Below are 15,855 nucleotides of genomic sequence, written 5' to 3' on the forward strand. Positions count from 1 at the left end.
ATCGTTGTTTTCTTTGCCTAAAATAGAAGTCTTAAAAGCAAAATCCAAAATTGAATTCATTACTCCTGCTGTCCCTAGCAAGGTTTCATTGGCCCTGGATCTCACCAGATACATAGAGCTTCCCTGAGGAGCCTGTTGTCAAATACACTTAGGAACAATGAAAGCAAATAGCTGGGGGGGGAGAAGGGGTATTTGAAAGTGACTTATGCTACTATTTTTTTCCCCAAACTTTGCAAACTGTTATGAGGAATATAAAAATTACCCAGCTTTACATAACTCAAAATATTAAAGGGAAGAAAAAGACTCATAGCCATAACAAGATTTTATATTGCAACTGAAGGGATTTTCTATGATAAGGCTTGCATTTTTAATCAAAAAGTACATAATTTAGCTCAAGTTACCAGATAAGACTTTTATTTACCTCTTGTCTAAGATTGCCATAGCATTATTTAAATCACACAGGAAATATTACTACTACTTGCAAAACTGCCAGTCAACCTGCTTTAATGAAGCTGTCATTTAACACACTGAATAGCAATGTAACAGCACATAGAAAATTATCTTGTTTGCCATTGATTAATGGTAGATAATGCCTGTAATTCACCACAGTGTTCATTTGAGTAGTAACCAGTACTTGTCATGGTGAGGCTTCATTGGTTCTCTTGACTCAGCATACCAGCCCACACAAATAGGAACGCACCTGAAACAGAAACAGGATTCTTATTTAGCTTCCTCACAGTGCAACAGAGGTATAAAGTGCCTCCAAGTTACTTCCTTCAGCTAAACAGGGCTAAGATGTAAGCACAGATGACCAAAAGTTGCTTATTGCAATAAGAGCTTTAAATTAGTTACAAGGATCACAGGCCAATACAGTGAAATACGACAAGAAAGTAAGGCAATCTGCAGCTCTTATTTGAGAGCTGAATTTCAGAGAGGCAGCAGCTGGTAAGCTCCCCTGGGTATCAGCTGTGCGCCATAAGGTTGTATATGTCTGCATCAGCTATCTGCCTTGTACAAAGAAGGTGCTTGCAGGGCTACTTAAAGCCAAGAACTGCCATTCTCAGCTTCTCAAGAACAGCCAGAACATGTTTATGAAAAAGTGCTTCTATGGCTTGTAATGAAGCTGACAAGCAGTAAGAGTAACTAATGCTTCGAGAAAACCAGGGCACTGCGGAATCAATTCATCATTTCCGAGATCAAGAACTAGTTAAGTGAATATAGAACCAGTGTGATTTTGTTGTGTTTTTTTTTCTTTTTTTAAGAACGAGTTGAAGACCAAACTTTTCTTCTAAGGCTTTGTCAAATAAAGTGAGTGTGCAGGTTTTGTTTCTTTCGTAGTTAGCTTGGATCCAGGTTTGCTAGCAGTAGATACTGCAGCAGTGTGTGTGATGTATTTAATACTCCAAAGAGAATGTTTGTCATCTAGAAAATGCTGATCTGGCTCTAACTGGACTTTTATACTTACTCTTTTAATTCCCACCACAAAAATGTAAAATAAATTAAAAAAAAAAAAAAGATAAAAGAGTGGGCTTGGAAATAGTACAAATCAATCTTTAGTAGCCTTTGGACAGCCACCTCCTTGAGAGGGAAAAAAAAAAAAAGCATAAAATTTCATGATAGGCCAGAAATGCACTGCTAACTCAATGTCATTCCTGGCCTTTCCTTCTTCTGTTTCTCCCAGCATCGAAGCAACTGTACCACAGTTAGGCAACTGCTTAAGGCTGTGTGAATTACAGCTGCCCTTTGCATGTTGGACACAGGATCTCCCAGGGCAGAGACCTTGCAGATGAGATGGAATGTTTTACTTGGTTGTTGAAAAGGATTCTTTTCTGGTAGAACATCCCACCAAAGTTCCTGTGATCTCTCCAGGTTGCACCTTCCATATGATGTGAACCCACTCTACACATCATTTGAGTATCTTCGTCTTGATGTACAAAAGAAGGAATTCTGTTTTGTTGTGCTAAATAACCAATAGTGAAGTAAAGAAAGGGGGGGGGGGGGGAAATCAGCGGTTCTCCAAGGGATATGGTAATGCTGCATTATGGAGTGGCTCCCTTGTGGCATTATGTAAGTAGAATCTCGACTGGGGTGGAAGTGAGGAAATCATGGCATTTAAAGTGCATTCCAAAAAGCAAGGATTTTACATTGTTTTCATTTTTGGAAACCAGATGTCCAAGGAACATGCCATTAAAGCAGTAGGTGAATGATTACAGGTGGTATCCATACAAGTCAGAGCTCAGGCATCTGAGCCTGTGTGTAGCAGCACCGCACAGAGCAATGCCCCTTCTAGAGCCAGCTTAGTAGATGCTGCAGTTCTTAGACACACTGCTTGGTCAGTTTATGCACAAATTCTGCTTAAAAGAGATGCAGGGATACATCTTGCAGTAAACAGAAGGAGATGACCGCTTCAATGCACTATGAAAACAATTTCCACGTTACCATTATGTTACGCCCATGTTTGTTCTGCTTGCGAGAGAGGGTGTGGGACTTCTTACAGCAGGAAAATTATCTCTTTTCCTACAAAAAAAAAAAAAGTTCAAAGCCTTTTCCTCATACTTAACATACTTAAACTAATTAAATTTCTTTCTCCATGGAATGAAGTCTGAGTTCAATCAATTGCAACCAGATAAAGTGGGTTATCATCTAGTGATCAGTCTCAACGTCAGCATTATGAAGAGTGTATGACAGTGTTACCCTGCTTGTGCTTTCTGATACCTATTACCAGAAGAGTGGAAATAATTCTGGAAGCCAGAAGTAGGACCTTCTCAGGGGATCATATATTCAGGACAACGTGAACACTGTTGCTGAAATTTATTCCTGGTAAATGTTTCTGGTGTAGCACTGTAAACTGCCAGTAGGTGGCAGAATGATCCCGCTTTACAATACACATAAGTAGGAATTTTTTTAAGAGTAATTTTTACAGAAATATGCTACACAATTTTTGTTAATTCTGCATTTATTTACAGTAAAGATGATCGTGAAGGAGAGAGCTCAGCTGAATGGATTAGCTGGCTGTAGCTTTCTGCTGGGTCGCTATGCTGATCACTTCCACAGACAATTCTTCTGATGCTCGGTTTGTGATGTTTTTGTTCTTTGTTTGAAATAATACAATTTTTTTTCCTTGAAAGTCAGTGTAACTGATGTAGGTGTGGGTATTCTGATGCACATCAACTTCTTATTTGTTTTTCAGATCAGTCACATCCATGTCCTTGATTCCATAGAGCATTTGTGAAATGGCACTGTTTATCTGATATACTGGGCATGACCTCAATACAGCAGCTGGGGGACTGACTCAGAGAACATGGTAAGGTGGCCACAGCTGCTCCCTTCTTGTTTGCTGACAGCCAGCAGCTCTGCACATGGCTGAATCACACAAGAAACAGGCTCTGGGCTGCTGCTGGCTGTGGTCCAGTGGACATCCAGTGTATTAAAGTAAACCAGCATCAATTACAGCATCTTGTTCATTTCCAAAAGCAAATTAAATACTATCCAAAGTGTTATCAGCTTTATATAAAGAAAAGCGTTCAGAGCAATTGCACTGAAATGTTCAAAGTTGCATTGAAGCTGATGAAAATGCTTTGCTAATCCTGAAATACAAGCAAACTTGTACATAGCAAGTTTTGCTAGTGTTCACACTGTGAAAAATTCAGCACAAAAATAAGTATAAAATCATTTTCCTCTTGGGTGAAGAAACTCTTGCTTCTTCTATTCCCAGAATACTCTATTATTTGCAAACAGCTGTGATGCTTGTGGATTGTGATACATTCAGGGAGTTCAGAGGGATTTAATGCATCTTCTCAGCTTTTCAATTTGTACATGGAACCAAAACTGACAAGAACCTGGAGATACAGATTCCAGTATTATTGGTGTGATGGCATTACATTAGTCTAGACCTCCACTCTGCTCAGCCCATTAGGGATTCATCCATCTGGCTGACAGGTTTGCACAAACAGTGACAGCTGGCTGAATGAACCCAATCAGACAGAAGTGAGAATGTGCTTGTGACCAGGGCAGAACCTATCAGGAATTTGCCAGTTCCTGCATAGCCGTTAGTCAAGTGAATCCATCAATGACGAGACAGCTCTCAAACATGGAAGTCGCTCTTGATTGCGCTTTGAGGAGGCTGATGAAATGGTTCTGTTGCTTCAAAGTAAACTGAAACTGTTGCTTGGCAATTTTATCTGTCTTCTGATCAGGCATTCCCTTGACATCAAACTACAGACAGAACCTGGCTAATAGTGAAAATTCTTCCAGTAAGAAATAGAAAGAGTCTTCCAGATAAAGCACTAAAAAAAGCAGTAGTTGGCTTTGATAAGTGTATACTTGAACATTTTCATTTATTTTATTTGTACTACTTTTGGGGGGTTTGGTTCTTTTTACTTAGAAGGTAAACACCTACAACACCATGATATCAAAGCTTACAACTATCATTGTGTAATCCACTCAAATAAGATGCTATCACAGCTAATCTTAATGAAAAAGGCAGTAATCCACCAAATGAATTATTTTCTCAGTTGTGTACACTTCAAAATATGGTAACTAATGTACCTGTATGAGGTACAGATTCTAATACATAAAGAAGTTCTATGGTGAGGGCAGAGAGACTGTTTAACTAATAGTATAAAGGTTTCAAGCCCATACAGCTATTAGAAACTTTGCATGTGTAAAAACAAAGATATGTATCTGAAATCTGAGCTCAGGGAGAGGTTTCTACTTGAGGACAGGACAATAGAGAAGAGGCTAACTAATGTGTCAGTTTGTTAGCTGGATGGCATGTAGAGAAGCTTCTTGGATTAGAGAGCATGAAAGAACAAATGTGGTTTCTTTTATTTGGGTTCACCAGGCTTTAAAATTAATTAACCATACTGTCTACATTATAAAAATAAATATTCTGGCTCTTTATATTTGGTATTTCAAATCTATGGTTGATGAACTCCTTAAAACTGGAGGGTAGGAATACTCGGTGGTTTGAGATCCTAATACAGCTCCTTAAGGATATTTAAGTAGCATTTCTCCAGTAACTCCTTATAAAACTAGTGATATGATATGTCAGTATGAAATGCTGTCTTCTGCCGGTGTCATACTGGAAATAGCACTCTGGTTTCTTTTAATATAAATCCTGCTGTTTGGTGATCTTATTTTAAGTATCTGTTTCATCAACAAAGTGGGAAAAAAAGTGACAATTCAGAGAAGCTATTTTTCTAACACTGATCATTTATAGAACACTTAGGTTTCCACCTCCAAAACTGCTGGTGTTTCAACTTTTGTGACTTTATGCAACAGAAGAATCTCATTCATGCTGGCCATCTGAAATAGAAAAGCACAGCTCAAAAATAGTAATGGAGAGATCATTCATGTTACTCCACTCACAGAGAGTGACATTAGATTTCAGAATCATGTATGGCCTAGAAAAATGTTTCCATTTATTATCAGCTGAGGGCCAGGGCTATGTCCATCATCTCCAAACATGCTTTAATAATTAAATAATATTTCTAATGTGTTCAGTAATTAACTTGGCTGTTAAGCAACAAGTGAGGAGGCAGGTGTATGTGACAGTGGGTACATGTGACATGACAAGACATGTGGACGGGAAACAGGGCAGGGCAGGTATTACAGCCCTCTTGGTGTGGCACTGAACCTGTGCATACTGACCAGCAGCAGCATTTCGTGCTAGCACTCTGCCTGCAGGCTCTAGGGGAGCATCAGAAACAGCCTGCAGTGATCTCTTTCGGGTTGAAAGAAGGCACTTCAGGCCAACGTTACTGACAAATTCTCATGTTCGTTCTTTCATTCCAGGTGTCCTTCTGCATTATCAGTAGCAGATGGCCTTATACTTGAGGAGGAAAAAAAAAACAAAACAACAAAAAAAAAAAAAAACGGAACTTGCTCTGCCATTTCCCTAGCCTGGGCTCCGGGACGCTTTGTGCCACCGGGTCACAGCCCACGCCTGCAGAGCCAGCCCGGGGCGCGGTGCCGCCCCCACACGCCGCAGTGCGGTTAAGCGGCCCCACATGCGTGAAGCGCCTCGCAGCGGCAGGGAGCAGCGCACTTCCGCCACGCTATGCATCATGGACGCGCAGTTCGCTCACTCCTATTGGCTTACCCACATGACGCAGCATGCTGACGCCTCACTCGCCTGTGCGCAAGCGCACGGCACACAACGCATATCCTCGCGGTCCGTTGCGCACGCGCAGAGAGCTTGTCGCCGTGCTTCCGGCGCTGGCTGTGCCGGGGAGTTGCGTTGTGTCGCGCTCTGCGCATGCGCCCCGAGCGGCGGTGATGGTCGCGACGATGTCGGCGCGGGGCGGCGTTGTGTCGCTGGTGCTTCTTTGCCTTCTCGCGTCGCTGCGGGCCCCCAGCGTCGCGGGCTCGGAGGCGGCCGGGACGGCGGAGCCGCCGGGCGGCGCGGGCCCTGGGGAGCGGTTTAAGATCGAGGGCCGGGCCGTGGTGCCCGGGGTGAAGCCCCAGGACTGGATCGCGGGGGCTCGGGTGCTCGTGGACGGGGAGGAGCACGTCGGTTTCTTGAAGTGAGCGCTGGGCGGGCGGGGGGTGGGCCTGGCGGGGAATCCCTCAGCGCCGGCGGCGGTGGGCCGGGCGGGACGCTATTGCCGCACCTCCCCCCACTGTGGGGCCGGCCGCAAGATGGCGGCGGCCGCGGGGATCTTCGGTCGCACCCGCGTCTCGCCCTGGGGCCGCGAGATCCTGCGGAGGTCCCTGGCTGAGGCTGCGGGCTTTTGGGCTGCTAGAAGTCAGAGCTGCGTTACTTTGCAGATTCTGGAACTTTTTTGCAGTACCCGTGAAGTCTTCACAGTACTAGGAAAAGCTGTGTGAAAGGATATGGTTTTATTCCTTTGCACAGGGTGATACATATGCATTGGTAAGCCCTGAAGCATCACGTAAGCCCCCTCAGCCTCAGGTCGGAGTGAGCATATTCGGATCAGCTGAGGATTTGGGGATACTCAGACATAGAATATATCCTCACAACTAAGAAATTCATTTCACAGTCGAAGATAATTCTAAAGTCTGTGATTTTAGTGTAGCTTAATATCTTGTTCTTAAAATCCTGTAATAAAATTAGGACATTCGCATGGATTAAGATATACTAGCTCATAAATATGGCTGTTTCCTGTTATTCCCTCTGCACCAGCAGTTGGGATCTGTTATAGGCAAACAGCAGATCTTGCTTTGCAAAACAGAATCCTGTCAGTGTAGCACTGACTGATAGAGCAGTACAACCTAACTACAGGAGCCTTGCATAGTGTTTGCATCTGCTGCTGATAAACATCATGGGGCTGATGTGTTTCCAAATACTTGACTGGAGCTGGAGTTTTGTGAAATGTGAGGAAATACTCTCAGCTAAAAGCACACAATGCTTGTAACAGCATAACCTAGTTACCAAACTTTTTTGGTAGCATTAGTTTCATATGTTAGTGATACACTTACCAGATTATGTGATAACACAAAGCCAAGAAATTAACAGTACAAGTGAATTAGTTCAGTTCATAATGTAGATGCTGTGCCACTATAAGCATGGTACGTTTCAGCTAAAAAGCTGTGATGTTCAATGTAGTGTTTTGTTCACTTGTAATAAACAAATTACTGGGTGGTAGCACACTGCTGGTAAGAACTGCATAACAGGAAAGAAATTTCTTCATAAACTGTTATTTGAGGCTGGGTAGGAGGATCCTTCCCTTTCACTGACAGGGTTAAATATATTTGGATTATCAGAAGATATATTTGTCACCATTTCTCAGTCAAGTTTGGATTATTTATTAAGTGAATGTTGTTTCAGTTACCAGTAAGAGGAAAATAACTATTTGGCATAGCAAAGTTACTGCTAAATATTTCAAGAGCAATTTTCTGTTACAGGCATTTTTATAAATCTGATGGGTTTCCCCACTGAAGTAAATGTTCAACTTTTTTATTCCTTGAGAATGGCACTATTGTGTATTAATATATGAAATTAGAATTTGCATTATCAAATGAGTCTTTTGAAAAACTATAATCAAATTTCATCAAAATACTGCTGTTTAGAATGGGAAAATTGAAAGGGAATTCCCAGGGAAAAGTCCTTAATGTAGTTGCAAAGTAAGATAATCTCAGCATTTTTTATAGGGATTCAAACCATCACATAAAATACTAGAGAAATCTACCTATGCATTACTGTTTGTATGCTTCTGTCTTGGTTGTGGGAAAGCCCAAAAGTGATGAGAATTTTGAGAGAGAGCTGTTATGAAGACAGAATCACTTCTAAGAAGATTCATTTATTTGTTTTCCTGATGCAAGTTTCGATTGAGTTGAGGTTTATTACTTTTTTCCCTTTGAAGAACTTACTTGGTCTTAACTTCGAGTATTATTTTTAGGAGGAGTATATTTTATATTAATTTTAGGCAGAGAACACAAAGTTTTCCTTCTGGGAATCTTCTGGAAGCATGTGGGAGGAAACCTACAAGCTTCTGTACTTTAATTTGATGACAACTTGTGCTGAACCTTTCGAGTATCCTTGCTCAATTATTTTCTCTGAATATTGGAGTTTCTTACTTTAAAATAAAAGCCATCTGTCTAAAAATCATTTCTGTGTTCATATTCAGAGCTCTTAGTTTCCTTATTGTTGTGATAGAGCTTTCCAGCGTGGGCTGGTTCTAAAAGAAGCAATTAAAAGTGAAATTATCTGTTTTGCAGTAAGGGCAAAAAGTGCAATTTTTGTGCTTTGTAAGTCATATTTAATGTCTACCCACACTATGTAGGATGTCAGTTTATTTATTTTTTTAATTTCAGCAGAATTACTGAAGCAAAGTAAACTTCATTGTATCGTTTGAACACAGGAAATCTAACCATTTCAAATATTACTTAGGCTTTTAAGTTATTCCTCCAGCAAGACCGTGGCTTAACAAGGCGTTCTGTGATACGAAGTCTTTAACGTAACTGGCCGTTTCTGCTTGTATAGTGGCACGTGTTAGTGACATTAATGGACTTGGTACTGAGTGATCTTAATTTTCTTTTTGGTCATTATCCTGTAAAGATTTATAACAGAAACTGATTCAGTTTCTTCTTTAGGGGGAAAAAACAAAACCAATCCAGTGCCTTGGAGTATGTTGAAATGAAATGGAATTTATTTTGTTTCAGGACAGATGGAAGTTTTGTGGTTCATGATGTACCTTCAGGATCTTATGTAGTAGAAGTTATATCTCCTGCTCATAAATTTGAGCCTGTTCGAGTCGACATAACTTCAAAAGGGAAAATGAGGTGAGCATTTCCACGTTTGCTTCTGTATCGATCTAGTAAGTGTGCCTGACAGCACAATATCAAAAGTAATGTCAACAGTACTGTAGATTCATTGCTTCCATTTCAGACCGTATATTCCAACTTCCTTTCGCACCGCTTCTGGAATACATTTCCTAAAATCCAAACTGTAGTTTCTTTTTTATTTTCATATTTATTGTATTGAAATAAGTGGAAATGGGTGAGCTAAAAAGGAGTTCTTCTGTTTGTTTGCTTTTGCTGTTTTCTCCCACTTCTATACTGAAATAAAATGTAGACAGGAATCAAGTTAATATTGAAATTAATATTATTTGATCATATAAAGTATAATTTCTACTGAGAGAAATTGGCTTCTAAAAAGTGAAGCGTGTCTGACACTGCCTACCAGATGGCTTCATTTATAGTCTATCTTTAAAACCTTGCTTGAAATATTTAATAATCATTAATTTTTATTAAAGATAATGTTTTAAATTATTTACGTTTTATTCTTTAGAGCAAGATACGTGAATTACATCAAAACCTCAGAAGTTGTCAGGCTGCCATACCCACTCCAGATGAAATCTTCTGGACCTCCTTCATACTTCATAAAGAGAGAATCTTGGGGATGGACAGACTTCCTCATGAACCCCATGGTATGTACAAGCAGCACACAAAGGTGAAACATATGCTAAAGTTGCAAATATAGCAGTTCTTTGGAACATGGAAAATAAAAATAATCGCCAGAAGATGTGTGCAGTTTATTTTTGTGGTATGGTTGGGTTTTGGTGTTGGTGGGGTTTTTTTTGCCTTGTGGTTTTGTTGTTGTTTGTTTGTTTGTTTTCCTTTCTTCCCTGCATAGCAATTCTGTTAAATGTATTTCCTCTGAAAATAATCGGTAGCCTGGTTCCTTTGACGACATGATGTTCTTGTAGGGTAGAGAGGAACACATTGCAAGATTGTAATTGTAACAGTTAAAAGGCAAACATTTACTTGAACAGTCGAAGTTTGAAATCTGTTATGTGGAACTTCCGGTTTCCGTCCTGACAATCAGTTTTCTGATACAGGGTTACTGACTCAGAAAGCAGACATTCTAGAACTTGGCATTTTAATTGAAGTCTTGATGTCAGGATGTGAAAAAATATCTTAGCAGCACACAAGCTGAATAAATACTTGCTGACTTTTTTTTGCGTGTGTGTGTGTATACAGGTTGTGATGATGGTTCTTCCGTTACTGATATTTGTGCTTTTGCCTAAAGTTGTCAACACCAGTGATCCTGATATGAGACGGGTAAGTAAGTTCAAAGGTTTGAAGATACAAAGAACAAATGTTATGAAATTTTAAGGTACAGAGAAGTGATAGCTAAAACTGGACTTCAAAGGATGTCTTATTGGTATACTTGATTGTCAACATTTATGCAGTTATTTATGTTGCTGTTAAAATAATGAATTCTATTATTTCGGACTAGTGAGTTTGCTGTTATATGGCACAAAACAGAATAAAATTGTTTTGAATGTGTTTGAATTAAAAAGCTTTGAATGCATTACGGTCTGACTGATGTTTTCAAAATATTTTTAGAACTATAAATGTAATTTTTTGAAGGCTATTTGTGCAAAAAATGTTCAGTGTTTTTTTCCACTGTTTAAATCTAGCACATCATTTTCAGATGTAATTTAATGTCATTTCGGTTATGAAGAGTATGATATGGAGTTCTTTTATCCATTAACTAAAACCATGGAGCATACAAGTGTTCATATGTTTCAATAGCGTATATGATTTAGAATCCTACTGTAGTTATTAAATTATCTGATTTATTATCCTTTCACCATGCAAAATGCCGAATAGCAGAAGGCTAGGACAAAATGGAGATTCAAGGTGTTTGCTAAATCTTTTGTTTTTAGAAGTATTCCTTGTCTGTCCTGGGTGGCTGCTTTTTCAGGGTTTGGTTAGCTTAAACTCCTGTAAATGACCACTGTCTTCAGTAGTGCTTTATAGGTGTCTGAATCTTTTTTCTTTTTTTTTAATAAAATAATGCATATTTTAAAAATACCAGAGCTATATGGCTTTAATTCTGATTTTAAAATATATATATGCTATGTATCTCTGGCATGTTCTTCAAACCAAGCTTAGCTTTGGAAATTGAATTTTTAAAAATTGTTTATTCCTAATTTTTTTTTTAAAATCAATTTGACATTGAATGCAGACAAGCTATTCTGATAATAAACAGCAAGAAGTTCCAGTGGTTTCGTTCTCATTAGCTGACTGGTATGACTTGTTAAGGAGAACCTGCAAGTTGAAGGAATCCTGCTTATAATTTAAGTTACCTTCAAAGAATGAGATAAGGTAGTTTTTCACAGCTCAGTTTTAATGACATTCTGTTCATTAAATTCTGAAGCATATGCCTAACTTCATTTTGTTTGTGTTGAGTATGGAGCTTATACTATATTTTTTGAGCTAGCTTGTTTTTTCTTCACGGGATCAGCACACTACTAGTTTTCATACAAGTTAATTATTTAATATTTCAAGTGCAAGTACAATTACTAAGTATAGATGTAGAATAGATACAATTGTAACAAAGGCTATGGTAGCTCCTCATAGAGCCTAAAATGCAAAAGTTACATTAAGCTTAGCTAGATATATGATCTAGTGAAACAGGAAAGATAACTTAACTGTTTTACACTAATAGCTTGATGCAATTAGAACAATAAAATAGAATTAGTGCAATAAAAATACCCAGTCCCTTCAAAAATTTGTTATTTTTGGCATAAACAGTACTGAATTGGGAAGGCAAAATTTGAAAATGTGAAAGTATGCAAAATGTATGAGAGTATGGATCTGAAAATGTAATCAAAAGCTTTTATTTCAAAATGGAAGCAAGCAATGCTGAAAATAAGTATTTTGATGGCATTATTTTTCTTTGAGAAAACAGTTTTTATATGAGCAGTTGGTTGCCCTGTAAGGCCACTTAAGACATGGTTACTTTTTCTATACGTCAGTGCTTTTAGTTTTGGGGTTTTATGTTTCTGTGTGTAGCTGGGCATTTGGCTGCAGTTGCATAAATTATATGTAGTAATGTGTACTCTGGAAGGCTACAAGTTGTAGAACAGTGTTTGAGAACTTTTATACATGTTCATGATATGATTTAATGCCTTAGAAATTGCTAGTTAAGAGCTCTTATCTAATCTTTTCATGCAGGAAATGGAGCAGTCAATGAACATGCTGAATTCGAACCATGAGCTGCCAGATGTCTCTGAATTCATGACAAGACTGTTTTCTTCAAAATCTTCCAGCAAGTCTGGTGGTAGTAGCAGTAAAGCAGGGAAAAGTAGTTCTGGAAAAAGGAGGTAGTTATGTCCTCCTACAGGCCTCCAGAGTTTGCACAACTGTTTGTTATGTGGTATCATGTTTATTTGTCTTGAAATATCAAAAAGCCACTACTGTAACCTTTAATCAGGCACAAAATATGGTATGCTACAACTGTGGTGTGTAGCTTTTTTTTTTTTTTTTTAAGTCTATATAAGCTGCTTTGTACTTGACAGTAAGCAGAAGAAGACATGGCTTCTGTACAGTATCTGTATAAAGTTATTGAATTAACTAATGCTCTGTAGAGAATGATAAAAATTATATGATGTGCTAAACAGTAACGAGTGTCTGTTGCGGAATGAATGAGGGGTTACACTCAAGGAGAAATAGCAGTACGTTTTATTGTGTGCTGAATTATCCCTTGGCTATTGTGTTGTTTCCTGTCTTCACCTAAACCTGCCTTGAGCCGCCTATTGTGACCACACGCATCCATCACAGCTGCCACCAAAGGTTGTAACTTGAGCAGGGTTATGGAATGGGTGAAAGATTGGGGAAGTGGGGAAGCAAACTGTCATGATGCCTTAATTGTAAGGCAATATAAAAACAAATCTGAAGATGATAGGAGTTCAGAGTGAAGATGGCTTTAATGTTTTGTGTTTCTGTTAATTTCTGAAATGAACCTCCTTTCAAAACTGAGTTGTGGGTTTACTATGTAATTTGCTGTATCAGCTCGTCAGATGTAACTTCTAAAATCATTTTATTTTTAAACTACTGCCTAGTCACTTCTGTTCAAGGACTTTCCATTTTTTACGGCCGTGTTCTACTCTGATCTATTTCTGTGAATAATTATTTTGTGGAGGAAAAAAAAAAAAGCATCCATTGTCAGAAAGTCCTTTAAGTCCTGTCAAGTTAATTATGGATTCCAAGTACCAGCATAACATGCTAAACATTTAGCTTAGGTACTTCCTTTCTTATCCACAAGTACAATGTCTGCAACACCTTCATGTACACTATGAAGGGTAAGTCCCACTCCTTTTCTAAAATTGTTGAAATGTGTATTGCTGTCTCTCTAGGAATGCCAAGTCAATGCAAAATTTTGTTCTTTGAGTGTGCTTGTTTTATCTATATTGTCTTTTCCCAGTAGCTTCAGAGGGAAGGTGAAAAATTAGTTTTTTTCCCACAAGGTTTAATGTTTTGCAAATTAAAATGACAGCAGTACCTGTCGGGAGAAATAAACCAGTGTTGTTTTTTGGGTAATGAAAGAAAGTTTTTGTCCTTGTGAAGTAAGCAAAGTAAACTGCACATTTTGTTATTGTTAGTTTTGTTTTGTTTTAGCTTAGTTGGCCATTTTGTTTTGTATATAAAATAAAATGCATCCAGTAGATACAAGAGCCTATTCAGATATGCTTTTTAGAAGGATTGACTGAAAGGAGTGTTCAATGAAAGCTGCTTTTGTAAAAACAAACCGCTTCTTTGAGCAGCATCTTATTGAGGAACTTATAAGAAAGAAATGGAGTTCTATGAAGATGGGAGCAATTAGTTTTATTATGCTGTTTTGAAAAGACAAGCAATGAGTTAGTTTTCTTTAACAGTGAATGGTATGACAGTGAAATTGTATTAGCTTGTTTTAATTGCAGTTTATTCAGTAATTAATAATACCAACACGTTTTGACTTTGTAAAAAGTTCAGAATAGCAGCATTTCTTCCTTTTTCATTTTGTTTGTTCAGGGTCTTGATCCATCTTTAAGGGAGAATGGAGAAATCAGACAATGAAATGGTTTTTATTGTTAAGAGGTCAGAGTTTAAAAAAAAAAAAAAGAAAGGAATTCTACTAATCCTAATAAAAAATCAGAATAAGCATATGGAATAGTCAACCCTTTTCTTTTTCCTGAAACTGCTGTATCGGAGTCCAGGCAATTCCTTTGTGAATCAGAATTGCATGCAGTTCACAATCCCCTGGCTATGGATGTTTTAACAAGCAGTAAAGCTCGTACTTCAGTACTACTCCGTGTTTATGGCAGTGAGTGTGAGTCATTAAATCAACTTCCTGACTTTTAATGATCTGTAATGTAACAGCTCATTTAGCCATATTCTGTATAAGTGGGCAAATTCAAATGAGTTCATGACAGACTGCATGGAAGGGAGAGGGGACAGATCTTGCTAAGGCCGTTTTTAGCTATTAATCATTTGTGTAAGATGGCCTGGGAGGTATTCAGAGCAGTTTGAAACAATTTTTTCAATGACTTCATCGGAGATGTTAAAATTCTTCACATTTAAGGAAGAAAACTAATGTATCGATATCTAACATCCCTGGTTTAAGCCATGAAAATATTTAGTTGTGCTGTTAATCTTTTCAATGAGTTAGAGATGGTAATTGTTAATAAGTTGTGTGGGTTGTGTTTGTTTTGAAAAGAGGCTGGTTTGTGATTCAGATCTGTATTTGCGATGAGGGCTTAGGATCTAGAATCAGATATCTTGGGTCCTGGTGCCATTTTCAGGCTTTGTGCAAATTGTTTGTTTCCTGGCATATTGAGAAAGTATGAGAAGTTCGTCTCACAAAATTAAGGATCGGTTTAGTAATGAGGATGAGATACTCAAACGGAATGGTTATGAGCTTACTGAAGAAAATCCAGAGAGTACCTTTATTAAGCGGTTATGTGTAGTTCTTTATACATATCTATTAGAGAAGCCCTTTTAAATAACCATGTTTCAAGATTTCCAAAGAAATTTAGGCAGTTTAAATATATAGTATTTGGCAATTTAGTAGATGTACCACATCACTAAGATCCATTTAAGCATCTCCACTTAGTTGTTAAGGGACATGTAATTGCGTACGGGTTGCATGTGATCAGCAGCTGTGATTCTCTCAGATAATACCTAGTGCTTCCTGTACCATTTGGAAAGCAAACAAGGAGGTAAAGGATTTTTCCTAATAGTGGACACTAATAGTACACCACTAATAGAGGTGTAGCCGAAAGGTCTAAGAAGTAATTTTTAGAGCTATGGAAATGTAATAGTAACATTTGAAGAAACTTTAATGAGCAAGTACCTTCCAGTGAAACAGTGAGGGAAAAAGAACAAGGGACAATTTAGGAGTCAAAATACTCGGCAGCCTTAAAGACTTCCGCTTTTTCACAGTGTGAAACATCTGTTGTGCACTTACCATCCTTTGCATCTGGAAATTTGTCAACATGTACTACACTACTGTATGAAAATTGTCAACCAAGTAGTACCTGCAATTATTCTATGAAAATTAGTGGTGGAGTTATGTTGGGTTTTCTCGGGACTGTGGGTGTTTTTGGTTTGTTTGTTTGT

The 15,855-nt window shown here is 38.4% G+C and overlaps 1 protein-coding gene and 1 long non-coding RNA gene across 2 annotated transcripts; one reads left to right on the forward strand and one right to left on the reverse strand.

Moving 5' to 3' along the window:
• LOC110401758 lies at nt 398-6,235 on the reverse strand. Its single transcript, XR_002440573.1, has 3 exons — nt 6,104-6,235; nt 2,440-2,517; nt 398-700 (listed from the first exon to the last, which is right to left on the reverse strand). It is a non-coding gene; the product is annotated as an uncharacterized LOC110401758 (long non-coding RNA).
• EMC7 (ER membrane protein complex subunit 7) lies at nt 6,106-13,392 on the forward strand. The gene is made up of 5 exons (XM_021403196.1): nt 6,106-6,527; nt 9,127-9,246; nt 9,755-9,893; nt 10,447-10,527; nt 12,433-13,392. The coding sequence occupies exons 1-5, from the start codon at nt 6,118-6,120 to the stop codon at nt 12,583-12,585; spliced, it is 903 nt and encodes a 300-aa protein (XP_021258871.1). The 5' UTR covers nt 6,106-6,117; the 3' UTR covers nt 12,586-13,392.

The sequence above is a fragment of the Numida meleagris genome, chromosome 6, assembly GCF_002078875.1.
Source record: "Numida meleagris isolate 19003 breed g44 Domestic line chromosome 6, NumMel1.0, whole genome shotgun sequence".
In the NCBI taxonomy this organism is placed as follows: domain Eukaryota; kingdom Metazoa; phylum Chordata; class Aves; order Galliformes; family Numididae; genus Numida; species Numida meleagris.

Bases quoted from the DNA above. Each gene is read 5' to 3' on its own strand.
- EMC7 (XM_021403196.1), top strand. From the start codon at position 6,118: ATGCTGACGCCTCACTCGCCTGTGCGCAAGCGCACGGCACACAACGCA. The intron at 9,247-9,754 runs GTGAGCATTTCC...TTTATTCTTTAG, and splicing joins ACTTCAAAAGGGAAAATGAG to AGCAAGATACGTGAATTACA. The intron at 10,528-12,432 runs GTAAGTAAGTTC...CTTTTCATGCAG, and splicing joins GTGATCCTGATATGAGACGG to GAAATGGAGCAGTCAATGAA.